General features: G+C 40.6%; 1 protein-coding gene and 1 long non-coding RNA gene across 5 annotated transcripts in view; one reads left to right on the top strand and one right to left on the bottom strand.

The window, feature by feature from the left end:
* Positions 1–26993, bottom strand: part of LOC143356654 (uncharacterized) — a 707545-nt gene that overhangs the window by 542074 nt on the left and 138478 nt on the right. The window lies entirely within an intron of this gene.
* Positions 1–26993, top strand: part of Amph (amphiphysin) — a 271285-nt gene that overhangs the window by 176569 nt on the left and 67723 nt on the right. For all 4 annotated transcript variants that reach the window (XM_076792505.1, XM_076792503.1, XM_076792506.1 and 1 more), the window contains exons 3-4: positions 7708–7898; positions 20890–21162. In XM_076792505.1, coding sequence (XP_076648620.1) covers positions 7708–7898; positions 20890–21162 — 464 coding nt within the window. The remainder of the gene's footprint in view (positions 1–7707; positions 7899–20889; positions 21163–26993) is intronic.

The following is a 26993-nucleotide window of genomic DNA, read 5'->3' as shown; positions in this document are numbered from 1 at the left end:
AGTGTGCAGCCAACGTCGGACAGCAATTTTCCTTTTCCAACTGATCGAGTCAGTGGCGTTGCACCAGTAGGTGCAACCCGACGTGGAATAATACTTTTATTTATTTCACTTTCTTTTCTCTTTTCTAACTGTTTGTACTTTCTCTGGCTTCGAGAATATATTGAGGTTCCCGAATGGGCATGCCTCTTGTATGTCTGCTGTCGACTATTTCCGGCAGCATACAATCGATATAAAAACGCGACAATTTTGGCTCCATGTTACGTTGCCAAAATTCGTCGTCTCTCTCAACTTTAATTGTCTTGATTCCTTTTTTCGTCCACAGGCAAAACAGGCAGTATTTTCTACCAGTTGCGTGTAGCTGTCCTTGTACTTGGTAGAAGTACTCGTGGGTAAAGGCTCGTACAGACCTGAACATTTCACAGTGCAACATTGCACTGTGTGTGTAATTGTTTTTATTGTGTGTGTGTGCTTATGTGTGTATGTATGGAAGAATCTAGAAGAAATAATTGAGAATAGTATGAGAGAGAGATGGAATGAGTGAGGAGTGGGAAGAACGGAAAAAAGAAAATCGAGGAAACATCGTTCGTGGGTTTTCCGGGAGATTGAATGTGACCACGCAAGACAGTGCACGTGCATCATGGAGATTGAAAAGCAAGCGGAGGAAGCGGTCGTGGTACAGCCTGAGACGGCGGGGGCGGCGAAGGCGGCCTCCAAGGCCGTCGTCGAAGCCAGGCTGGCTTTGGCCAGGACTAAGGAGGCGAAGGCGGCCGCGAAAGCGGCCTTGCAGGCGGCCGGTGTGGAAGCGGCGCCACAAAGAAAAGTAGTTTGGCAGCGCCTGGGACCGGTGAGTAAACATTCCAGATGCATTCAAATTGACATTTCGGTTCATTGCATCGATATCGGACACTTTTTGGAAGAATGTTTCGGATTTTGTTCAAATTTGAATATATTGTAGTCTTCAGTGACCTACGAAGGAATCTCGGAGGATTTTTTGATATCTTAAAAATTGTTTCACTACAACATGTTCAAATTTGAACAATATCCGGAACATTACTCCAACAACTGTTTGATTTCGCGTGAAATGACCCCGGTACATTAGTACATTTTTAATCATTTCTACTAAAATTTACTATGCCCATTATCCCAAATATAGCATCCAGAAAGCAGCGCCGAAACACCAGGAAGCGAGGAAGAAAGAAAAACCCACTACACGAAAGAGATGGTGAGTTTCAAAGCATGATTTTACCACATCACTAAATGTCTATAATTTGTAGGCGCTAATCACTTCTCATATGTTACAGGCAAAAAGGTTGCGACAGCAACGCAATAAGTTTTATTCGCGTCCGCGAAGCAACTTCCGCGGCGCAAGCTGGCGAGTAGCCTACCGGGGAGGCAATCGGCGGCAAAGAGGCGCGAAAGGCGGCATCAAAATATACCATGTATATAAAACGTAGATGATAATAAAATATTTAATTAAAATTGAAGTGATGAGTCGTGGTCTCTCTCTCTCTCTCTCTCTCTCTCCTAAAACTACCCTCTCCTTCGTCTCTGCATTATTGGGAAATTTTTCGAGGCATACCGGACCCTTGCGATCGCCGTCGGCACACGTACACAACGACCAGGCGGTGTGTGAGTGTGCCGCCGTGTCAGTTCCCATAGCCTCCCTGACAAACGACATGCTGCCGAATATTGCTAACCATTTCCCAATGATGCAAGAGTAGGACTGCTGAGGAACTTTCCCGCCTAGATTGAACTTTTATCTAGCTCTTTTCACTATGGAAAAGTCCCGTCTCTGCATTATTGGGAAATATTTCAAGGCATCCCGGACCCTTGCGATCGGCGTAGGCACACGTACACGCCGACCAGGCGGTGTGTGAGTGTGCCGCGGCACGGCTATTCGAACGAAGCGCTATCCACGTTGTCGCGCCGCTCATGCTCCTACAGGCCTCTCTGGCGGACAACGTGCTGCCGAATAATATCATATATATATAAAAGTTTATAGCATTTTCCAAAGTTTTATATATGTATACAATATATAAAACCGAGAAGTTAGCCGCGTCGTCTTAGTGACGACCATACAATGAAGACCATTCGGCGCGATGTCTCGATATCGTAACATATCGATACTCGTAACACTATATTTGACAAAGTGACGAAGTTTCTGTCAAAATCAAAGAACTTTCGATAGAAATGAGATAGAGCTATGATTTTTTTTAGAAGTTAAAATATTGTAAAATAAGGGAAAAATAGAGAGACTATGGTACAAACATGTTTTAACTTTGAAAATAAACTTGGAATATTTAAACAAAATTGTGATTTATCCAATGCCATGCACGGTTAGATTTTTCTTGACATTCTGTACATCTTTTCTCGTAGATTTTATCACGCTGACTTCAAATCCGATCAAAAACTTTGTCTGTCGCCTCAGGATTTTGGAAAAATCGATTTATGCGAAAAGAAACTAATGAAATCACAATTTTTCCGTTGAAATTATTTCATAACCCTCTGGTTATTTTGGTTCAGAGGCCAAAATGTGAATTTCGCGAGGCGTTCGAAACAAGCGTGGCGTCACGAGACGCTCATGCTCCTACAGGCCTCTCTGGCGGACAACATGCTGGCGAATATTGCTAATCATTTCTCGATGACGGAAAAGTAGGACTGCTGAGGAACTTTCCCGCCTAGATTGAACTTTTATCTAACGCTTTTGACTACAGAACAGTACTATCTTTGCATTATTAGCAAATGGAAGCGGGAATCCCGTACCCTTGCAAATCTCGTGTACGTGTGCGGAACTAGGGAGGGGATGCACGCACATAATCTTGCGGCCGCGGCCACCACCTTAAGTTTAAATATCAACTTTCGGAATTTCCAAAATGAATCGCGCGGAAGTTACGATTATTTGATGTTTCAGGTGAAATTTCTAAGGGGTACATATCAGATAATAAAAATAAAATGTGCCATTCATACAACATACAACATAACATACAACATACAACATAAACAAAGTTTTCGTTCACTGGATCACTGTCGCAAAAATGCAACAGGTATTTTTTGGTAGTGCTCCAATGAACGCTATAAAAATAATTTATGTAAGATAAAATAAATTCTTATTAAATATTTTTTCATACATAAAAAATTAATAAATCATATGCACTTCACATTTTTCTTTATTATTTAGAGATATTCCTAAAAAATTTCACCTGGAACATCGAATAATCCTAACTTCCGCACGATTCACTCTTGGAAATTCTGAAAGTTGATATTTAAACTTAAATTGTGGCGAAAGGGTCTCGAAGGGTCTCATGATTTTTTGCACAAAGTTAGATCAATATTACACCTTGCCAAAACTATTAGTTCCAGACCAAAATCTATTAAAGGATTTGTTGTATGCTTCCATAAATAAAAAATGGGCAGGAAACAGAGATTTTCGATTAGCCCATATTACTTAATGTTGACAACTTTTTACAAAAATTTGTTTTGCCAAACAAGCGTTGTACCTGTGGCAATCTCCCTACAAATTTTGAAACAAATTCGTTGGATAGTTTCGTTTTTATAGATTTTTTGCCGCTTTTTGGCTATTTGGCACCACTGTGCGGCGCGGCTCGGCCCAGGCTGGGGACTCCTCTATGGTGTGCCGTGCCGTGTCAACATCTTCGCTGCAGTGGTGGTACTGCGCCGTCGGCTCCCGCCCCATCCTGTGCAGGTACTCTCCGAAGCACCCATGGCCGGAGAGCACCTTTGTGTGGCGGAAGGTCAACCTTCCCTGCCTCCTGCACCATATATCGAATATGAGCAAGAGGGCCCGTACGATCGGACGTGCCGAGGGGGTGAGCAGTTGGCCTCATTTGACAAACGTGTCCCTCCGTGCCTGACGTCTCCACATCTCGAACTCCTCATCCTCCCCGCGCATGCGCTCAAGTAGGTGTCGGCGGAATGACCAGGCGACGTAGCACAGCGTCGTCCTCTCCACCACCTCCAAATGGAAGGGTGGAACCACGGCGAGTAGATCCGCCACCTCGGCGGAGATAGTGCGGTAACCCCGTATGACCCGCCAGGTCAGCCGGCGCCGCACTCTTTTCAAGAGCGCTAAACTGCGCCGGCTGGCCTCGAGCAAGCGGTAACACACGGGGGCCTCATCCACGGCAATGTACCGCACCACCTCCGTATAGAGGCGGCGGATTTTCAACTGCGGCCCCCCGATATTGGGTGGCAGCCGCGCAAGGGGGGCCGCTGTCCTTTCCAGCCGGGTGGTCAGGAGCTCGAAGTGCTCCTCGAAACGCCAGCCTCCGTCTATGATCATGCCCAGATATTTCATCTTGGTCCCGCTCTCGACGGAAGTATTGGCGACATGAATCCGGAGGTCTTGATCCTGGGGCACCCGCCGTGACCGACACGATCCATATAGAAAGATCGCCTCAGTATTTGCGGCGGCCACAGTAAGCCCCATCCTCCGGGTTCGCCCGACAACGCAGTCCAGGGCCAACTCTGCCAGATGCCTGGTTCTCCTCCAATCCTTCCGCTCTGCATAAACCAGTGTGTCATCAGCATAGCAGATGACATCTGTAGCAGGGGGACCACTCCTCTTCCTGCTCCGTCTCCCAAGAAATCTAATCCAAACCTAACTCAGACCTAAGTTTAAGTTTCTTAAAATCCTCGGAAAGCCAGTCTCTTCCGACTGCAAGACAGCAATAGAGCCTTTCGCCTTTTTCCCTCGTAAAGAGGCGGCGTATTACCGAGGGAACTATAGGCGCGTGGGCCGCATGTCTCGGGGTTGCTGCTCGAAGAGACGCCAGTCAGGGGCGGGGGCGGATCGGGCCATACTATCTAATTCGCTAATCCATACCATTTTGTTTTTTTATATTTTTTAGAGTGGAAGGAGTTGAAGTTCCTTTACGCACTAATCCCCGGGATCATTGCAACCCCCGGGAAAGTGAGAGATTAGTGACCATCCACGCCAGAGCAGTGCACGTACCTCCTAATTGGTTGGACCCTGTCATCATTGTCGAAGGACTTTACTTCGACAAGCCAAGACCTAACCCAGACCTAACAGTTTTTTACAAATATCTCGGAAATTGAGTCGAGCGGCAGTAACACGTATAGGGAAAAGTTGTTCAGAATTACGTTGTTCAGTTGTTCGTCAAACTCGAATTTTGGTTATGTCTGAGTTAGGTTTTTTGAGTGGGGCGCAAAATTGTGAAAAGTTCCCTACAGTAATTCGAACAGTTTTTTGCGAATATCTAAAAAACTAAGACCGAAAGACCATAACATGTGTAGGAAAAACTTGTTCAGAATGATGATCTTGGCAATATATTTCAAGATCGTTAGAATCGGCGAGGAAGCCCCTTCTTCCTAGATAATTACCAAAACAAAACATGCGTAATTTTATAGGTATTTTATATATGGTCCTTTAGTGTTCGTCATAGGGTATCACTTGGAGCAGAACAAGTTCTATTTGATATATTATTTCGAACAATGAACAGTTCGGGTGATAGTTGCACGAATAAATTAAAGTTTAAAGTTGTGTAGGGGACTCCAAGCGTGAAGAGTAAGGTATTTTCGGATGCGAAAATTCTATCTTTCCTGAATGCTTACCGTAGGTCAGGCCTGTCCAACTCGCGGCCTGGGAGCATATTTGGCCTGTTCTCCCATTTCTTCTTTCCGCTAAGTTGGGAAGTGAAGTTACCCCTCTGTTTGACACGGTCGTATCACCAGAAGCGCATGTCATTGCATTGTGTTCCTCATCATTTTGCGATTGTATAAACGTGTAGTTATATTGTCACGATCATAAGAACGTCTCTGACGTTTTCTCGCCCTCTGTGAAGTTTCAGCATTCACATTTTCTCAATTACTGTGATTTTCAAAATTATTTTCATCTTCTGTATTGTGAGACAGCCTCGATATTCGAAAACACACTTGGTGGATTGAAATTAATAGGCTTCAGGTTGTGAATAATTTGCAAGTGTCTACTTATTGCTTCCGTCGTTCTACCAGCACATAGGGTCTCATTATCGTTCCCTTTATCGCTCAGAATACAAAATGCTTTATCTCCATCACGTGTTGCATAATTCCATACCCAACTTTTTCTTTTGCTCATTTTCAGAATTATAGAATTAAATATAGGAACAAGAATCAGAATGAAAAAATATTCGCATCACAAAAGAATAGTGCGGAATTAAAGGAAGCAGTTAAATAAAGTAAAGAAACAATTACACATTAAACAATTAATTAAAAAAAAACAAACAATTAAACAATGAAAATTCAGGAATAATAAAATAAAAACTGTTGTCACGTATCGCTGTCTCGATTGCGTCTAGCTTCTGACATGAACAGTCGAAAAGAAGACGATTGAAAAAAAAAACGCATAGGTTGCTGTTGCTACGTCGCCCAAACTCGAACGTGCCGAACGGATCCGTGTACAAAAATACACGGATCTCTATATCTGTCTACACGGATGATAGAATGTAACTACACGAATACACAGTTCACGGATTCCGTGTACACGTGTCTACTTAGTACACGTCCAAAATCGTAGGCTCTAATAAGAAGGAGCCTGTTGGGGAACGGACAGATTGATGGTGGGGACTGTGTGGCCCGCGACGAAGAAGAAGTTGGACAGGCCAGCCGAAGGTTGCCGGGCTCGAAAGTCAGGTTATAGAATTGACAATTGCCAAAACCCTAGCCCGGTCGCTAAAGAGTCAACAATGGCAACAACTTTTCGAGTTACTATTTTGGGTAGAAACTTTCCTTATGCCCTTGAGGGATTTGAAATTTTTCACTCCTTAAGGACGCCCCGGGCCCGTTTACGAAGAGTCCCTTACCAATCAAGACAGAAACCGTGTAACACTTATAGATGCAATTCGTATCGCCGCGATACTCTTGGAATTATTGTTCAAGTCTAGTTACAGCGGTAGTTGCTAGTTTTGTTACGTTTTCCAGTTATCTTTATCTCATTGTTATTGTTATTACTATTATTTAATTATTTGTTGTTGCGTTATTAAACTCATTTATTATTCCACGTGGAACTGCTGAACACTATCTACACTCGCGCTCATAAGTCTTAGGACAGTGATCATATTTGTATTCAACTCTGTAAAAATGAAATAATCGTCGAAGGATGCGAACAAATTTTTCCTTATTTAAAGATTTACATGTCAAGGAAAGGATGCTGCACTCATATATAAAAAATCTTACCAAAAAGTAAATAAATATTTATATCTTCTTTTCATCGAAGAATTCGCCACGTTTCTTTATTATAGTTTCCACTATTGTTCGAATCCGCGTGATCAATTTTTTCATACTTTCTGTTGCTATATTATTCCATTCTCTTTCCAAAATATTCCATAAATGTGTTTTTGAAGTAGGGCAAAAGTTCCGGTTTGTCCAGTTCATCTCAAAATTTTTCTATGGAGTTCAAATCTGGTGATTAGGGTGGATTTCATAATTTTTAATGAATTATTTCATTGAAGTTGTAATTATTACTGAACATATTTAAACATAGTTAAAGGTTCATAATCTATACAAAATACCAGAGTTTTACTAAAAACCAGAGGTGTCGTAAGACTTATCAGCGGGGGTGTACATGTTTCTTATTTTTAACAACATTAAGGATTTGTTTGAATAGAGTGTCAACATTTGATATGAACAATGTGATTCTTTCTCCTAACATTTGCCATCCGTTATACATATAGATCAAATTTCTTGTTACAGCGGTGCAGGCAGCCTCAAAGACCTTGATGGATTCCTTAAATGAGATCTATGAGAGTCAGTGGACCGGCCATGATTTACTGTACGTGCAAGCTCAAAATCTAGATATGCTGTGGCAAGACTTCACTCATAAGCTTGCGGATCAAGTTCTCGTGCCTCTCAACACATATCAAAGTCAATTTCCAGAGATGAGGGTATAAGTTATTATACATATTTTCTTTAATTTATTGGGTTATTCAAATTATGTTGTAATATATTTTAATTATTTGTGTCGTATCCGAAATTCGAATTCACCGCATTACATGTACACTGCCGCTCAAAAATATGTGGACACTTCCTTATGATTCTTATAACTACCTGAAAGAAGTTATGATATCTTTGGTAAATTTCTACACTTAATTCAGTTCTTTTCGTGCCCATCGTGCTCTCACAAGTATTTAAACTGAACTGATCTCGCCAGAGCATCACAGTGATCGCGACGCGCTTGTCTAAGGTTCCTTCGTTTGGAATGATGTTTACAAACGTTTATGTTAGTCTTGAGAAGGCAACGAACCTCATTTAAACGATGCAGTCATTGTAAACTGCTAGAGAAAAGTCTTACAAACTGTACACACGCAACACAATATAACGCAGTTTTCCACACATCGAATAGACGTTTATTTATTTAAGAAAATTAAATAACTAAATTGTTAACTTAGTACTATTAGAATACATTACATACATATTCGTAATAGAATTTAGCAATAAATATTGTTTAATAATAAAAATATACATTATATATCACAAATTTCATGAACATGGTAAGTGTCCACATACTTTTGAGCTACAGTGTACATACATAATGGTGTTAAGCGCAGCAAAGCATTTAAAAATTATGTTATAAATGGCTGACATAATTTCTTTTTTATTTTATTCTTTTTCTGTAACAAGATTACAAAAATATATGACAGTTAACACTAACTTTCGGATATTAATGGCAATAACTATTAGCGGTTCTGACGATTGGGTTATTCCATAAATAATACAAGACAAACGGTAATCTTATAAACATCGTAGAATTTTATTTAAATTAAATGCACAATATTGTCTATAAAGTGACCCACATTTTCAACGCGGTTATTACTATGTATTATTAGAAGTTACTTATCACTGAATCCAGGTTAGGCTACTACTCGAGTGGATTAAGTTACCAAACTAGTAGCGGAGTAATGTACAGCGACAGATAGGTAGCGTGACAATGACCTCAGACAATGTAAATATTGAAAAGAATAGCTCAAGTCATCCAATCTTAATTACAATTATATTAGTGGAAAAATTATAGAATAAATACCAGTAAAATATTCAATTACAAATGTAAGAAAATACTCTATTTATAATTCTATTTAACACGGGGACTGTACTGACTCACTATTCGTTACTTCGCGAATCTCTGGCTCAAAGCCAACTAACTCGAAGTGAATTTTAAGCCCTAAGTACAAAACAAGTATCTACCTCATCGCTGCACGACGATTTTTGTTGTAACCGCGTGCTTCCGAATGCACATCGACCCAGCTGAGCCTTTTCTGAAAAAGATCACGTTGCATTTTTGTAACGACTCTACAAATTAAGATGCGATTTCATTGGGAGATGTAGAAATACTTCTCCATCTTAATCGTTTTGTGCGTGTGTTTCTATTTCCTCTGTTATCCAACAGACTAAGTAATCGCGTTGACACAATTTCAACTTGCTCACGTGGTCATTTGGTAACATGTTGCGTCACGCGAGTTTATAATGGGCGCCACAGACACGAAACAGTTAGAAAACTGCAGTGAAACCTCCACCTTCGCAATGTTTCATTTGGATTCCTGACATCGCTCCATCTTTTCAAAACGCTTATTTTGTAGAGAAAGCTGCAATGAATCAATTGATATTCTTTCAGGCGGGTCGATGGATAGGAGCGACGTTAAATTAAAAAATAAACCAGTCAGCCAAACCAGGCGATGACAGAAAATTAGCAGGGTCTGCTGAGAGATGCAGTCACTAGATTTGCAGCGGACGGTTGGTACAGCGCCTCCTACGCCAGCAAATATCTGTTACACTATCTAGCAACGATTTTAGTAACTGCGATATATGTTACAACGATAGAGGGCGCGCATATACAATTATACATTTAAATGTTTAAGAATAGAAATGTATTTAAATTAATACATTTAATTAAATGTATTTAATTAATGTATTATAATTACAATAGTCGCCTTTAGTCGCCTCATTTAAATATATAATTCCACATGCGGGTCTTCTGTCGTAAACATTGAAAGTATAGAAATTGCAGGTTGTCTAGTGAATCACTTAAATTTGTCGGCAAATGGTGGCATCTGATAAAAATCTGGTGCTAGAAGGCTCTGCTGCCCATATCGCGCTTAACTGCGGAAACAGATGAGTAGACCAACCGCGGTCGTGTTGCGCAAATCTTGCGTAATGTTGGCGGAAATTGGCTGACTGGGTTTGCTATTATGACGTATATTTATAAAAATAAAACGTTTTATTACTCGAAGAGAATGTATTGAGTTAAGTGCCTATCTTCAGTTGCCAATAGATGTACTTGACATAGAAGAAGGTAAAGACGGCAAAGAAAGCAAAGAAGGTAGTGGTCCGAGGCAGTTGAGAGACAGCATGTATAAGAATTCAAATAAACCAAGGAAACAGAAGAAAGAAGATGGTGCACAAAAGATATTATAATAAATTTTGTAACGTAAAGGATTGCGGTGGTTGCGGAATGACAAGAGTCGGAATATCTGGAGACATAGGATATATTTTCCAAACACGTTAGTACAAAGGATGAGGAGATAGGTTTTGTTATAAAATAGATTCTTTCAAGAGAGTGAGAGACAAAGCTAGCAACGATTAATTTAGGAAAAGATTTTATATAATACGCGATACCACCATCGGGCGTCCGGTTTATTTCAACCGTACTCTCCCTCTGGGAATACGACGACGACGCGGTTTCGCCTGTTTTCTCATGTCCGATCGGCGGCCGGCCTTCATGGCCGTCCTCTCCGAAACGTACAGAGGAACCAGGCGTCCCTACTCTCAGGCGGCCAGGAAGCTACCCTGTTCTTTCCTCTCGGCGGGCGGCCGGCCTTCATGGCCGTCCTCTCCCATGTATCCAGAGAGGCGTCCAGGTGCAACTCCTGTCCTCTCCTGGGCTGCTGGGCGTCCGATAGCATTGCTTCGTACTCTCCTATCCTGTGGGCGGCCGTGGTCTTACCTCGTCCTCTCCCACAGGTGCAGCTCTGCTGCTGGGCGTCCGATAGCATTGCTTCGTACTCTCCCATCCTGTAGGCGGCTGTGGTCTTACCTCGTCCTCTCCTACAGGTGCAGCAAGAGTGCTTGCTCCGTAGTAATCTACCGATATTTATATGGACTCGTTGCTATCTTTATCAATAACGCGTTACTAGGGGTCTAGAAGGTTCCAGACCCCGCGGTTCCCCTTGAACCGCCGGCCACGCTGCCTCGGCGCAATTCTTCTGTTACATCGGGGGGGGGGGGGGGTGACGAGGGGTCTTGACGCTTTATTGTTTCCTCGTCGCGTTACAATTTTTAATTTTCAGTAAGCTAAACTACTAACCTAAGAATGTTATTCCTATACAGTTCTGGAATTAAGTGCTGCTCTTTAAGCAAGTAGTATGAAATTGGTTCACCCATAAAAAAAAATTAAAAGAAAGGAAGAAAAATGATGGAATATGGAATGAAGAACAGATTTTGACAAAGGGAAAATAATGATAAAACGGGAAAGGAAACATGGTATAAAGAAATTAAAAAGGAAGAAGGAATAGGGAGAAAAAGATGAGGATAGGTCAAATAAGTGAAGAGAGGTAAGGAACAGGAAAGTGAACAAGAAGAAAAAGAATGAAGATTTCATTAAGAAGCTAGCGAACTGGAATGTTATCGTCGTGATAAATACATGTATGGAGGGGTTAAATAGAACGGAGAAGGAACAGTAAGTAAAACGAAGAACAAAAAAATTAACACAATAAAAGGACATAGTAAGGGCAATAATAAAAGTGATAAAATAACTGGAAGTAGTAGAAATGGAAAAAAATAGGCAAGAGTAAGAATACCCATTATCGTACTCACAATCAGTCCGGCAGAGTGAGTTACTTGAGCCAGAAAGAGGAAATCTTTGAAATTTGTAATAGCAATGGCATAAGAGGACAACACCCCTTTTGGATCTATTCTTTGAATGATCATATATTTTTATTATTTTTACGTTGAATACAACACATTACGAAGACAACAAAACGTTGAATTTTCGGATCAAGGTCAATTTTACGGGAGATTTCGTTGACAGACCTTCGCCAATTTAAAAATGTATAGAACCACCTGTGGAAATCATAACAAATAACTCTATAATATCCTGTAGAAGAATATCTCAGAAACTATTAATTTTAAACACCATACATTATACTATTATACTATGTTTTTGACTTAAATTCATTTTGGCAACCCAGAAATTTTTGACTTCTTAGAATATAACCCCGCAGATCTTGATGAGAAAATGCCAAAAATCGAAGAGTTAATGCGAGGAATTAATTGATTCAAAAGTTATGTGTGTTTAAAGTTGAGCGATTTTAAGTGTTTTTGACAGTTAAGGGTGCCGCCATGTTTGCCCTAACCGTCACGCGCTGTCCGTAGAGTAGAACCGGCTAGATGGCAGCACGCGTACTTTGTTTGTAGGGTGGATAGCGCCACCGTCGCCATTCCCCTAGGACGCGCCGAACACACGAGTTTCCCCTCTCGTGTCGAACGCGGGAACAGCTCGCGTGCGAGCGGAAACTCGTCCATCTCTTCTTCCGCTGTATCGCGAAGTGATCGGACGCGTCCGCGAAGATCTCTGGTATCGCTCTCTTGTATTCACTCAGGTCTATCCCAGACCGTAGAATAAAACGTGCCTACGGGTTCTTATAGAACCGCAACGAAGTGTTCTTTCTTCCGCTATCTTTCCACGTGGCTTCCTAATATAAGCTTAACGTAGAGTAGGCTACGTGCTTCGTCAATCCTCCGAGGTTTCAGGTATTCACCGCGAGTGCATACCATCATACAACCTACATGTTTTGGGACAAGCTGTCATCCAACAGTAATTAAAATATAGAGAATCATATACGAGATCTGAAAGAAAAGGTATAGTCAAGGTGGGAAAAAGTATTGGGGGACAGGAGGAAGGCCGGCCGGCAAGCCTACTCGACTATGGTTACGAATCTGCGTTATCGACATCACCGCGTGCTTGTGCTACCATCCAGCGGTTCTGCGCTTCAAACGACGCGCGACGCCGAGCACACACCAACATGACGGCGGCCCTACATTGGGCCCTTCCTGGGGACCGACATCACACCACAGACGAGATATAGGAATAGACCTGACATCCAATGTATTTTGGTGGCCGTCGGTTTTGGGGCGTTAGCGCCCCACAGAGGCCTCATTCGCATTCAGTAACAATAACCAACGTTACCGATAGAACACGATTTTTGAGCATTATTAGCACGAAGGAAAAATTATATACACCATTTGCATTACGTGTATTTAATACGATTTAGCGGGAACAAATATACGTGATGCTTCAGTTTAAATATTGAATAAGACATTTATAAAGCTTATTTTTACTTATCCAAAATATTCTATATGCATCGTTAAGGGCCAGTTTTCCCAGGTGGCCTTGAACAATCGATAGTACCGCTATAACGGCCACTAGAAGAAGCTAAATAGTAACATTTTCGTCCAGTATGGGGAGCTGGGTGCACTTTCCACATTCAGTGTCGAGTGGCATTTTCCGAGTATCCTCTTTGATTCGGTCGCATGATCTCTGACAATAGAGGCGATCTGAGCATGCGTGGTCGACATCATAAACGACGGCGCTGCCGTAGCTTCGTTCGAACAACCGTGTCGCGGCACACTCACACACCGCTAGGTCGGCGTGTACGTGTACCTACGAGAATAGCTAGGGTCCAGGATGCCGCGAATCATTCCTCGATAATGCAAAATGGCAGAGTTGGGCAAAATATTTATCTAAATAAAAATTTCGAATAACTAGTAAAAGATAAAAGAAAATTTTTATTCCTTATTCGAAGGTTCAAGTAAAGAAAGTATCTTTATTTGATGTGTATCGAATAATTTTATTCGACGAGAATTTATCCGACGAAAAAAGATAATTTTTTTTACTCGAAGCGGATTTATTCAATCTTCGAATAATTTTTTCATCTTTTATCTGTATTTTCTATTCGAAGGCTTCTAATAAATCTTCAAATTACTTTTACCGAGCGCCGAGCTTCAAAGACCCAGCGACGACAGACGACATACAATGTAAGCGGATGGAGAATCGCGCACATATGAAAGTTTAAACTTTTAGATTTTTCAATATATCCTCATGAAATTGTGACGAGCGAATGGAGGGGATGTTCCTGATGAAAATAAGGTCAAATTCGAGTGTAATCGAACAAGTTTCACTGATACGTAATGTTACAATAAAAATTACAATCTAATTAAAGACAGTCCAAATGATGTCGTGTTTGCACTCATTTTGATCGGAACAAGCTCTACAACTCATTCGTATAAACAATATTGTTCTGATTAAAAATGTAAAAGCATAAATTGCCAATAATGCTCGATTCTCCATCTGCTTACATTGTAGGCCGTTGGTCGGTCGCTGGTCTTTGAAGTCCCGAGCTCGTAGAGTCGCGAGATATCGGTGTGAAACAACTACCAATACAATTGCAAAACTTGTTTATTTTTCATTATTTTTTTATGGGACTTGCGCCAACTAATTCGTGGCATTCTTCTGATTAAAATGACACTAAACGCGGTACAAATTGGACTGTGTTTAATATTTTTAATTGTAGATATATTCGAAGGCTTCGAATAAATCTTCGGCTAACTTTCGCCAGCTCGACGAATAAACCGGTCGGACCGGAGGACCGACGAGCGCCGAACGTCGAAGACCCAGCGACTGCCAAACAGCCTACAATGTAAGCAGATGGAGAATCGAGCATTATTGGCAATTTATGCTTTTACATTTTTAATCAGAACAATATTGTTTATACGAATGAGTTGTAGAGCTTGTTCCGATCAAAATGAGTGCAAACACGACATCATTTGGACTGTCTTTAATTAGATTGTAATTTTTATTGTAACATTACGTATCAGTGAAACTTGTTCGATTACACTCGAATTTGACCTTATTTTCATCAGGAACATCCCCTCCATTCGCTCGTCACAATTTCATGAGGATATATTGAAAAATCTAAAAGTTTAAACTTTCATATGTGCGCGATTCTCCATCCGCTTACATTGTATGTCGTCTGTCGTCGCTGGGTCTTTGAAGCTCGGCGCTCGGTAAAAGTAATTTGAAGATTTATTAGAAGCCTTCGAATAGAAAATACAGATAAAAGATGAAAAAATTATTCGAAGATTGAATAAATCCGCTTCGAGTAAAAAAAATTATCTTTTTTCGTCGGATAAATTCTCGTCGAATAAAATTATTCGATACACATCAAATAAAGATACTTTCTTTACTTGAACCTTCGAATAAGGAATAAAAATTTTCTTTTATCTTTTACTAGTTATTCGAAATTTTTATTTAGATAAATATTTTGCCCAACTCTGCCATTTTGCATTATCGAGGAATGATTCGCGGCATCCTGGACCCTAGCTATTCTCGTAGGTACACGTACACGCCGACCTAGCGGTGTGTGAGTGTGCCGCGACACGGTTGTTCGAACGAAGCTACGGCAGCGCCGTCGTTTATGATGTCGACCACGCATGCTCAGATCGCCTCTATTGTCAGAGATCATGCGACCGAATCAGAGAGGATACTCGGAAAATGCCACTCGACACTGAATGTGGAAAGTGCACCCAGCTCCCCATACTGGACGATAATGTTACTATTTAGCTTCTTCTAGTGGCCGTTATAGCGGTACTATCGATTGTTCAAGGCCACCTGGGAAAACTGTCCCTTAATGGAGAATTTAGTAATGTTACTTTTTACGCCTTTCTAATGTATTCGTTTTTATAGTTTTCTTATTACATTTTGCTATAATATGCATATTTTATAGCTTTTTTATTACATTTCGATGTAGTAATGCATACACAGCTATATTTACATCAAAATGTAATAAACAGATATAAATAATACAAACAGATCTTTTGTTATTTGATAAATTTTTACCCAACGGGTATTTACAATAACTTTATTTATTGTGAGAAATATTAAGTAATAAACCAAATAATAAGCAAGTATGTTAATACTTAGCTTTCAAAACAAGAAAGTTACGAGAGTTCTGATCTTCTAAATCAAGCGCTGGTATGCAAATAACTTTATTAAATTATGATAGAAAGTTAAAACGTTGGACTTTCAATTCGACACAGCGCGTTCTCATTCAGGTTTAGAAATGAATAATCAATTTTGAAATTATGTAACCAATTTCATTGTATCGACGGGGCAGTTTGAGTTACACTATAGTGTTTATTGTTATAACTGATCCACTGCTCAGCTGCATATAATTGAATTAATATTTAATTTCGGAACTATACATATAAAAGTTATACCTAACACCACCATAGTGGGATTCTACACCTCTGGGCCGTTGGACATTTGTAAAAAAATATATGCATAATTGTTTATAATATTGATAATTAATGTTAATTTTTTTACATTAACGCATTCTAGGCATTTACGACAGAAAATGTTTGAGTCAAATTATATTCCGCAAGCGAACCGTTTAGTTACGAAAAATTGTTAAGCATTTCATAACGTTTTCATCGTGTAGAGTTCCATATAGAGGCATGGGCCTACCACTACTCTGCCGCTTGAGTAGGATATACCTGAACGGTGAGACTTGACTCAATGGTGTGCGTGCATATCGTTACATGGACACAATACGACGTTTAAGGGTACAAAAAATCTAGCAAGGTGCATTTTGACCTGAAAATATTATGAAATCTTTTACAATTTTTCCTAACCAAATGGTTCGTTTGCAGTGTATGGTTCCTCTCAAACTTTTTCTGTTCTCAATACGTAGAATACATTGATGTACAAAAGAAAAAATTTAACAATAATTTACAATGTTATACACAATTTTCCGGACGGTTTTTTAATTTTAATTTGTTGCGGACGCAAAGTTGTATTCTTGTGTATCTTGGTGCTCAGATTCTCGGCGTAAATGTTTTCCCGTTCAGCTCACGATCGAACGACAATGAAATGACGATCGACGATTATTACATCGCGAAATCGAAGGGTACATGCTTGGGGCGAAGCTACCTTAGCATGGTGACGCATACGGATTTCCAAATTACGGGGAAATCCGCTATTATTCTATTGAAATGGTAATTTCTAAAGACAACAGTGCAACAATTTTACTTTTGCATAATTTTTTAATTTCTACGGCACAGTTTTGTTTTTGTTTTTAATAATAAATGTAAGTATCGTGCGGTGAACGGTGAACACAGCAAAAATGTATAATATATTAAAATAGAAACATTACAAATATTTTACAATGTTAAATGGAAAGAAATTAAGTTCAATATAATGTAGCGTAAGGTTGTAACGTAAGGAGATTTCTATCCAATACGCTCTCATTACAGCGACTGGGCAGAAGAGAGCCTCTTTGCGATCGTGCTCTCCGATGATTTTCGGATTTATTGAAAACTCATAATCGGACAACGTTGCGTACTTTAGACTTGACAACACTGTAGAAGTTTGACCAGTCAAACCTGAATCGCAGTGGATCTAGGTCTCGAATTCACCGTTCTTAAGGCGTAGAGGACGCTAAAATCACTGGCATTTTAAGGTGACAGTACTATAGAGTCCTATGGACACCAAATCCCATGAGGTGTCAGGTCCATTCCTACATCTCGTCTGTGATCAAACTTTCCGTTCAGGTGGCGTCGGTCCATGAGGACCGATACTAGGCTTTTATTTAGGTGACTTCTGCTAACACATAAGTTTGAACCAGTGAATTCCTCGCATTAAAATTTCGATTTTTGGAATTTTCTCGTCAAGATCTACAAAATTATGTTTTAAAAAGTTAAAAATTTCTGGGTTGGCAATGTGAAGTTTAACCCTGTCTTTAAACTCTACTTTATTTTGCTGTACACTTGTTTTGATTTTTACGTGTATTTTGGAACATAGTAGTGACCTCGACTCATAGTTTGACGTTCGTGCTATTTGATTATATTATTGGTATGGGATACGGAAATGTATTGTGTACAAAAGACAAAATGTTTTTGTGATGTCGAATATCACTCCTGGTATAAGTGAGAAGCGGCACTCAAATAGTATAATCACTATTTGAATCAGTTGCCATATTGTGGTATTGTCTGTTAGATATTGAATAATCACATGTACCGATAATAAGGTAGCACTAACTACAAGCTATCAACCGAGATCACTGTTATGTTCCGAAATACGAGTAAGAACCAAAACAATAGTGTACAGCGAAATGTATTCTATAAAGTTGACACGTGGTTGAGTGTATACGTACCAAGTAAACATTCGACTTCGATTTTCTCGAGGACGAAACATCGGAGGGAAAAAATTGTCCCTTTTATTTTTGACTGATTGTTACATGCAAAAGTCATGGGACACCCTGTACGTTTGTATAATAGAAGTCGTACTTATGGAGCACATGCTATAGAAATACAGTTTCCAGTAATTCATGAATGTAAACCTTATTATGCATACATACGTTTATTTTATAATGTGTCCCTATAATATGAGTTTATAAATTAATGAGATTAAGCAATTCGTTTATCTATAAGGCGAAAACATTTGAAGCAAACATATTACGGTTATTACTTTTCGTTGTTTTATTCAACGGAAGTACTCTAGTAAATATTCCGAAGATATTTTGCCCTGGGCGGACTGTTCCTATACGGTGGCCATCATTTAAATGCACTTTTTGCGTCGAACTCGATCGGTTGCCATAAGAAATCAGAGAAGAATCCCATTTCGTCGTTTATAATGAATTCTACTATAATACTACTGAACTAAACCCAATATCCTGTATGGCCGGCCTGGGAAACTAGTACAGTGATTTCTCTATATATGTCGCCAAGGCCTGGATGATAAACGTCAGGGAATTAACTCCATTACCGCGGGGTATACTCCGCGAAGGGCCGCGAAGCTCGAGAGGCCTCGGACGCTGAGGAGTGTAAACGTAACACGGCTCGGGTATGTTTCCTGGGCAATACACGACGCTAGCAAGATCCGTGTTGTTGACAAATATCGAGAAAAACATCCGAATCAGCCGACGTCGAAATATCCCCACTACCGCAGGGTATACCCCGTGAGGGGCCCTGAAGCTCGAGAGCCGCCGGCACTGAGTAGTGTGAACATGACACGGGTCGGGTACATCAGTGTGATACCAGAATACCACTACTAATCTAATAAGAAAACTTCTTTAGAAAACTTTCTTCTTTCGTGGCATTTCTCTAATGAAAATGATACGAAATATGATATAATTCCGATGATGTTTACTTGTGTAATGAACGATGAAAGTTACTTCCCATTACAATTACAGTGAATCCGCGTTATATGTATGCAGCCCGGGTCTTGTCGTCGTCGGGACACTCTTCTTTGATGCAGTGCTGAACGTAGAAAAGGACAGCAATAGTCAGCGCCATTTACAGTTCGCCGCGGTCTGTAAACACGTCGTAATTCGTGTGTCCTATGAGTTATCTGTCAAAGTCACAGCGGAGAAATGCTGCCGACGAGACCCTACAATGAATTCTCGTTACGAGTCGATTGCGCGGTTCTGGCGACTGACTCTTAGACGAAATCTGAGGTTCTCGCCGAGCGTCGTATTTGCAATACACGCAAAACCTAAGAGCACGCAGCACGCTGCGCTTCGGATACGCTGGAAACCAAAGAGTCACATTCGTCTATAAGTCATAAGCCTATGACTACTAACCGTTACTCACAAGAAGACTGAGAAAATGTCTTTCTCCGATACAATGTTGCACGTAGCTAGAGAGACGGTTCTCGAGCTCACCGCTGTTGTGGGTAGTTCCACTGACTCCAAATCGTGAGGTTGGCACTGACTCGTAATGAGAATTCACTGTACTATTCTTTGACGCATGCCGAAGGTAGAAAAGAACAGCGATGCTTGAGAACTTCTTTTTATGGGACTTTCACGAATATATTTGTTGAACTTTTCTGATTAAAATATTACCAAACACGATACAATTCGGATCATATTTACACTAATTTTCCGTTAATATAATTGTAATGGGAAGTAACTTTCATCGTTCATTACACAAATAAATATCATCGGAATTATATCATATTTCGTATCATATTAATCAGATAAATTCCACAAATATGTTGGTGAAAGTCTTATAAAAGAATAATTCATAATAAAAAAGTTTAAGTTTTGATTTAAAGGCCTGAGCTCACCCCAGTCTTTCATCTTTCCCGAACGCTTCAAATCTCCACGTCTCTTTCTTTCCCATGCGCTGTCGTTCTTTGCGTCCGAAACTATAATCGTTCATTACACAAGTAATTATCATCGCAAAACATATCATATTTGGTTTCATTTTAATTAGTAAAATGCCACGAATATGTTGGTGAAAGTCCCATAAAAAATAATGAAAAATAAAGAAGTTCTCGAGCTTCGCTGTCCTTTTCTACGTTTAGCACTACATCAAAGAATAGTAGCGTCTCGTCGGCAGCATTGACGACGCTGTGACTTTGACAGATAATTCAAAGGTGACAGGAATTACGACGTGTTTACCGACCGCAGCGAGCTGTAAAAGACGGTAGACTATGGCTGTCTTTTTCTACGTTCGGAACTTCATCAAGGAATAATGCCCCGAGCACGACAAGACTCGAGATTCTGACATATAAAGCGGATTCACTGTAGTTCGGTGGTCGATGACGTAGAATCAGTTACCCCCATTATCGCGCTCCGGTCGCCCGAGCTGTCTGCCGCGACAGGCCGACTCGCACCAGCGCGAAAGGGGAATACGAACTCGCCTTACTTGCTTTACGGATAGCAGCGCGATAGTGAGGGTAGCCGATTTTACATCATCGATTCTCGGTGCACTAATTACCCAGGCATGCTGTGTATGGTTTTACTCGAATTTTATTGTATAAGATCAATAGCATACATAATGTTAAGTGACAAAAGTCAGTAACAATAATATTGATATTTTCAGAAAAAGATTGACAAGCGTGGAAGGAAGCTTGTAGATTATGACAGCCAGAGACATAATTTCCAAGCGCTGCAATGTAATCCAAGGAAACGAGATGAGCTTAAAGTTTCCCGAGGAAAGGAATTACTGGAAGAAGCAAAGCGTACATACGAACAGTTAAATTCGGAACTTCATGATGAACTGCCCGCCTTATACGACTCTCGTGTTCTTTTCCTCGTTACCAATTTACAAACTCTATTTGCTGCCGAACAAGTATTTCACACCGAGAGTGCCAAGGTACGTATGAAGTTACAATTATGAAATTTTCTGCTATTTTTTATCTCACAAGTTAACGATTCTTGTATTTGCATACGTATAATTTATTTAACACGACAAAATTCGTCATGATTTGCTAAATTTAAATATGAAATATTTTTAGAAAAGTTAATAATCATCAAGGCAATATGTAAGCGTGCTCGCACGGAGAATGTTCGACTGGAACATGCATTCTCATCAAGTATCCTCTGCAGGCTTTTTGCGAGTTGTTTTCTCTGTAGTTTTGCGAGATAGAGCTACTCTGTTGCTCAGAGATTACGTGTTAGCTAACATAATTAATGTTAGCTAATAATTACTGTTATTGATTATCACGTAATGCCAGGTCCACACTGGTGTTCGCGAACAGCTCACGAGCAGTAGTGTCGACACTTTAGCGAACAGCGAACAATGTTCGCTCGCTGAGCGGTACATCAAAGGATCTGTTCGCGAGATGAAGGTCTATGTGGACGCACAGTGTTCAATTGTATAGGGGAGTTCGGAACAAAATTAATAACTCCTAAACTAATACATTTTCGATCTAGAACGCTTAATATTTTCTTAACCCTTAAATGCACGAGTGGGCTCCGCAAAGGACCCCAGTGTTGGATTTTGTGTTAACATTTTTAGCCGCGCCAGTTTTAGTTTACAGAAATTTTACTGTTTTACACAAAGTTTACAGAAATAAATTGTTGCTGTAATCAAAGTTAGCAAGGAATTAGGTAAGTGGGGTCCTCAATGGACCCCATGTATGCATTCATGTTCCTAATATTTAGTTTACCTATGCACTTAAGGGTTAAAGAGCACATGAAGATCTATCAGTTTATAAAAAAAATACAATTTTATTAAGAAAGTTGAAATAATTTCAATTTTTACTAAATAAAATGTTACTAATAATCTATCTTTGGCAGAAATTGCTATTCGAAAATTCGTATCCTTCTTTGATATTTTCGATCCAATTATGCTGAGTAATTTTGACAGTTGTTACGTATGGAGACGTTTCTCCACGTTCATTTCGATTAAAAGTTCTAATCTCTTTTCTGAGAACGAAAAGCGTCCCAACAGGCCCCTTGTTTAATGATTGTACTCCGGCTGGACGCAGCTGGCACGAAGCATGATTCAGTAACAGCACCGTACGATTTCCTAATATGGAAATCTTCAAAACATCCCCTTCTGGAATGTTTTGTCAAGATAGTCTTTGATAGGAAACATCCTGGCTAACCCTTCGTTTTACCCCTATAAACAAAAGATCCAGCTGCAAACCTTAAACTCACTAGAAACGACAAATACGAGTATGCGACCGTAAAATAAAACAGATACATTCCCCTCTCATTTTTAGGGTATATAAACCCATGCATTTTCATCCTCTTTGGTTAGTCGAGAAGCGGTTCAGTCAAGATTCAGACGCGGTTCAGTACTCGTGCAGTCACGTCGCGTCAAGTCTAGTGAGATCGGGTTAAAGTCCCTTTCGAATCAATTCGTAACCTTATAGATTCCGTCAGTTCGGTATATATTCTATTTGGCATTCAACAATCGCTATCTAACCCCGCATTGCCAGTGCGTCAACACCGTGCATCATTAGGTAACAATTTCTCTAATTGTACACTTACTACATCCACTCGCGACACAAACAATTACACTTGTAACTATTCCAAATCAGAATATATTTGTCTTGTTTGTTAACTCGCGTAATCTACAACCTTTAATTATTGCCTGATATCCTAATCTAATAATTGAACGTTCCCACATGATACAATTTTACCGCTCGGATTGTATCCATTAAATTATATATAAGTTACGAGGCTTACTAATCTTAGATTCAATTCAACGAAGATTTCTCCAACCTAATGGCTCCCCGGTTTCGCATTGGGTGCGTCCACGAAAACTATACCATCCTAGCGGATCCCTGATTTCGCATTGGGTTCTTCCGTATCCTAGCAGCTCCCTGGTCTCGCATCAGGTGCGTCTGTGAGTTATCCACCTTCCTTTTAAATCGGGTTCGCCGCGTGTCTCTCCTAGTGACTCCCCGATAACGCATTGGGTGCGTTCACGAAGTTTCATCCTCCTAGTAGCTCCCCGGTTTCGCATCGGGTGCGTTTGCGTTTGACTCCAACCTCCCAGAGGTTCCCTGATTTCGCATCAGGTGCGTCCTCGACGTCAACTATCCTAGCGGCTCCCCGATTCCGCATTGGGTGCGTCCGCGTACCTAACTAACAAATTGAAACCATATTCCTGGGGTAACAACCGCTCGCCGGCCTCTCGCGTTGCTCGCAGCCCTGGCTCGTAACAAGTTTATTAATTTTATTCACTAGTATTATAATTTGTTTAAGTTTATTATTGTTAATTTTACATATGGTTCATTTATTATTAATTTTGTTCTAAACTTGTTAGTTTTTAAAAATAAATTTGTTATTTTTTAATAATAAATTTTTTTTTTCTAAAAATATTCTTTTTGTTAAAATTATAAACTATATTGGTAAATATAATTGTCTGTAAAAAATTTCCTCTATATATGCATTAATAACCGAACTACGAGAAGTGCCGAAAACAGGCGATTTGTCCGCACTGTGCGCCGTCTCGCGATTCCTGATCGCGCCGCGTTGCCGCTGTTCGCGACATAACGTCGCTCTGCCGTCTCGCGATTCCTGGTCGCGTCGCGTTTCCGTCATTCGCGGCATAACGTCGCCCCGCGTTCTCCGCCGTAAGAGCGAATCCTGATCGCTCACACTCCGCCGTTCGCGACACCGCGTCGCTCCGCGTTCTCCGTCGTGCGAGCGAGTCCTGATCGCTCGCACTCCGCCGTTCGCGACCCCACGTCCGTTCCGCATTTCCCGCCGAGCAAGCGAATCCTGGCCGCTCGTGTTCCGCCGTTCGCGACAAGTCGTCGCCCCGCGTTTCCGCCGTAGTTCTAATTGTAAGTAGGTATAAGTCTAGTAGCTGTTAACACATTGAGCGCCGGCCCCGCGAAAACGCGGGATTCTGAGTCTCTGGCGGGTGGCCGATACGTTGCCGGCGCCCAGGCTTTAAATGTCTCTTATGCCGCCGGCGCTCAATGTGTTAAGTATTATGATATTCTATCATATTCAATCGCGACGTCCACCCTCGTCTTACTACAGCCGACGGTTCCCGGAAGAGCTTCCGACCGGACCTCCGCGCCGGCCGCCGCCGGACCCACCGGCAATCCAGTCCGCCGGGCGAAATAAAGACTGCGTGATTTTCTACTAAACCGTTGTTGATTCTTTTCAAACCCGCTGCCCTCTCCAACGACCCTGGTGTGCTCGAGCATCCAGGAGAGGGCACCCGTGAGCAACACTCGCGCTTCACGCGAGCGAAGCTCTCCCGTTACAACATGGTTTCCGATAAAAAAAGATGTGTCAACATTTTTTTTGAGAACTATCTCTCGCATTCATCTAAATCGATTTGTCCAGGTTCAGGACCTTCCTTTGTAAGCAAGACCGCCACTAAAATGCAAAGGGAAAAGTTGAAATTGAAATTTATAACATCCAAAAACCAGAGGAATCGGAAGGGGTAGGGAGGTTTTCTGCAGTTTCATTGTTACTTCTTACCTTGACGTTAGCTGTCATAAAAAAAGTTACTTTTAATTAAACTTCAATCCTATTATTAAAAATACCTCATTGTTTAACTTGTGTCCCATTGAAATAAATGTGGTTGTTATTGAATTAGGAGAAAATTCTCTGATATGTACTTCGATGTCTAAAATATAGATTTTTTCCAAAATTTTTAGATGTCATTAAACGGGAAAAGTTAGGGAAAAAACTGGATTTCGATTTTTCGCTGTAACTACTCTTATAGACGAGGTATAGCTTTGAAACTTGACGGAAAATGTTTTTTTCTCAGTAGACTATCGAACGGGCCACGTTAGATTCAAATAGGTTTGTGGGCGATTTTGACCTTTGTATCTAGCTAGATCTTTAAGGGCCCGGTCTTCGTAGATTCGCGATAAGGTAGATAAGGTACCGTCCAAAAATGGTTTTACGTGCCTCAAGTATTCGTCCTTGTATAAGAATATTTTGTCGCTGGTAAAGGACTCGTTCGAAAGAGGAAGGTTCAATCTAGTGCGTGCTGGTCAGGAGCTGCCGAGATTATGCAGGTATTTGGTAATATAAGCGTTCAAAGTAGGCCAAAAATTGACGATGTGCATGCCGTGGAATCCAAGCATTTTCATGCCATTGGATGAGTTTTCTGGATGACGTCGAGACCAGCGCACACTATAAAATATCTCCAGCTACAAACTGAGCTATAATTTGTCTTGATTCTGTTGCGAAATAAAGCCAAAAACTTGAAGAACGTTTCTGGGGTCAGAATTCATAATATTAATAATACAGAGCAAAAAATATGACAAGTTTAGTCACAGACTTAAGACCCGTCGGATCAAGCAAGACCAAGACGGATCTTTTAAGTCTGTGTCTGAAGGCTGTGAATGGAAATTATTAATTAAAAAGTCACGTGACTATCCCGGGCCCTTTAGTTGTATTGCGATTTCATTTATTTACCTCGAATATGGAATATCTACAGGTGTGCATCTTTAGAAATTATTAGGAAGAGTAAGCGCTTGACAACTTGCGATCGCAAGCACTGAATAATAGTATGAGAAAACGTACAACAGTCGCAACTTGATCAAATCTGGAGATTATATGAACAATAATATCTCCGAAACTGTTACAGAGGTGTCTATCGTAACTGTCCAAATTTTATTCCCACTACTAAGGGGGGGGGGGGGGTCCCCTCTTGGAACCATTCAAGCGATAACACGCTCGACGACCGAGCCAGCGAGGGGTCGAGTATCGGTGAGACTCACACTAATGGAAGCGAGACAAAATCTTACAACTTATCTATTTAATTTTTTATTTTTTTGTGAAATTTTTACTATCGTATTCGTCTTGTTTATCTAATTAAAATGATACCAAAGACAATATAATTACAATTATAATTATTCATGTAACAAGCGATTAAAGTTTCAGGCGTAAAAGAGGACGGAGAATGGAAAAAAAGAATGGCAAAGAGTCGAAGCAGAGTCGCCAGATTATGGGACGGTATATACTAGTCGGACCGGGTCCTGAGGGTGTATAAACGCTAGATACAAAAACAGGTCCGTGCCGACTAGTATAAACCGACCCTAAGAGTTGGCTCCCACTCTACCCTTCCCCTCCTACGACGCAATTTCCCCATGCTTCGGCCACATCCCGGTCACGTGACGCGTTTCGCTCTGTCGGGCATGTGTCACAATGTTGTGTGACTAATCCGGTACTGAGACAGGGTAACTTTTTCCCCTCAATTCGAGTCAATTCCCCTGATCTGGCGACACTGCCGGGCAGCTCGTTATAGACCTCGATGAATGTACATGAAAATTATAAAATATGTCTGAAAAAGATCTTTTGTTGTGCTGAGCAAAAAAGAATGCGCTAATGCTGGCAAACAAATTTTTTAAAAAGGCGCATTTCTGGTGGAATAACGTTACCAAATGATTTAATAAAAATCGAAACAGGATTCGGAAAGTTTACAAGAATGGAAGTTTTTAAGAGTATAAGTATCACTCAGTATAATTAGCTCTCAATGCATCCACATGAGTTTGCGAACAGATTCTCTGATGCATTACCTCAACGCGTGAACACCGTTTGCTATTGTAAGCGAGTTCGCTATGAGCTGATCACAGTTCACTAAAGTGTCTACATACATTGCTGTTGGTAGACTGTTCGCCAGTAGCTGTGTGGGCCCAGCATACTAAAAAGGGTAACAGAAAAATGGTGGAGAATGCGATTGTCACATTACAAGAAGAATGTTTCGATACAGATTAA

This window comes from Halictus rubicundus, chromosome 8 (assembly GCF_050948215.1).
Source record: "Halictus rubicundus isolate RS-2024b chromosome 8, iyHalRubi1_principal, whole genome shotgun sequence".
Taxonomy (NCBI): Eukaryota; Metazoa; Arthropoda; class Insecta; order Hymenoptera; family Halictidae; genus Halictus; species Halictus rubicundus.
This window is presented reverse-complemented; position numbering and strand designations above follow the sequence as displayed.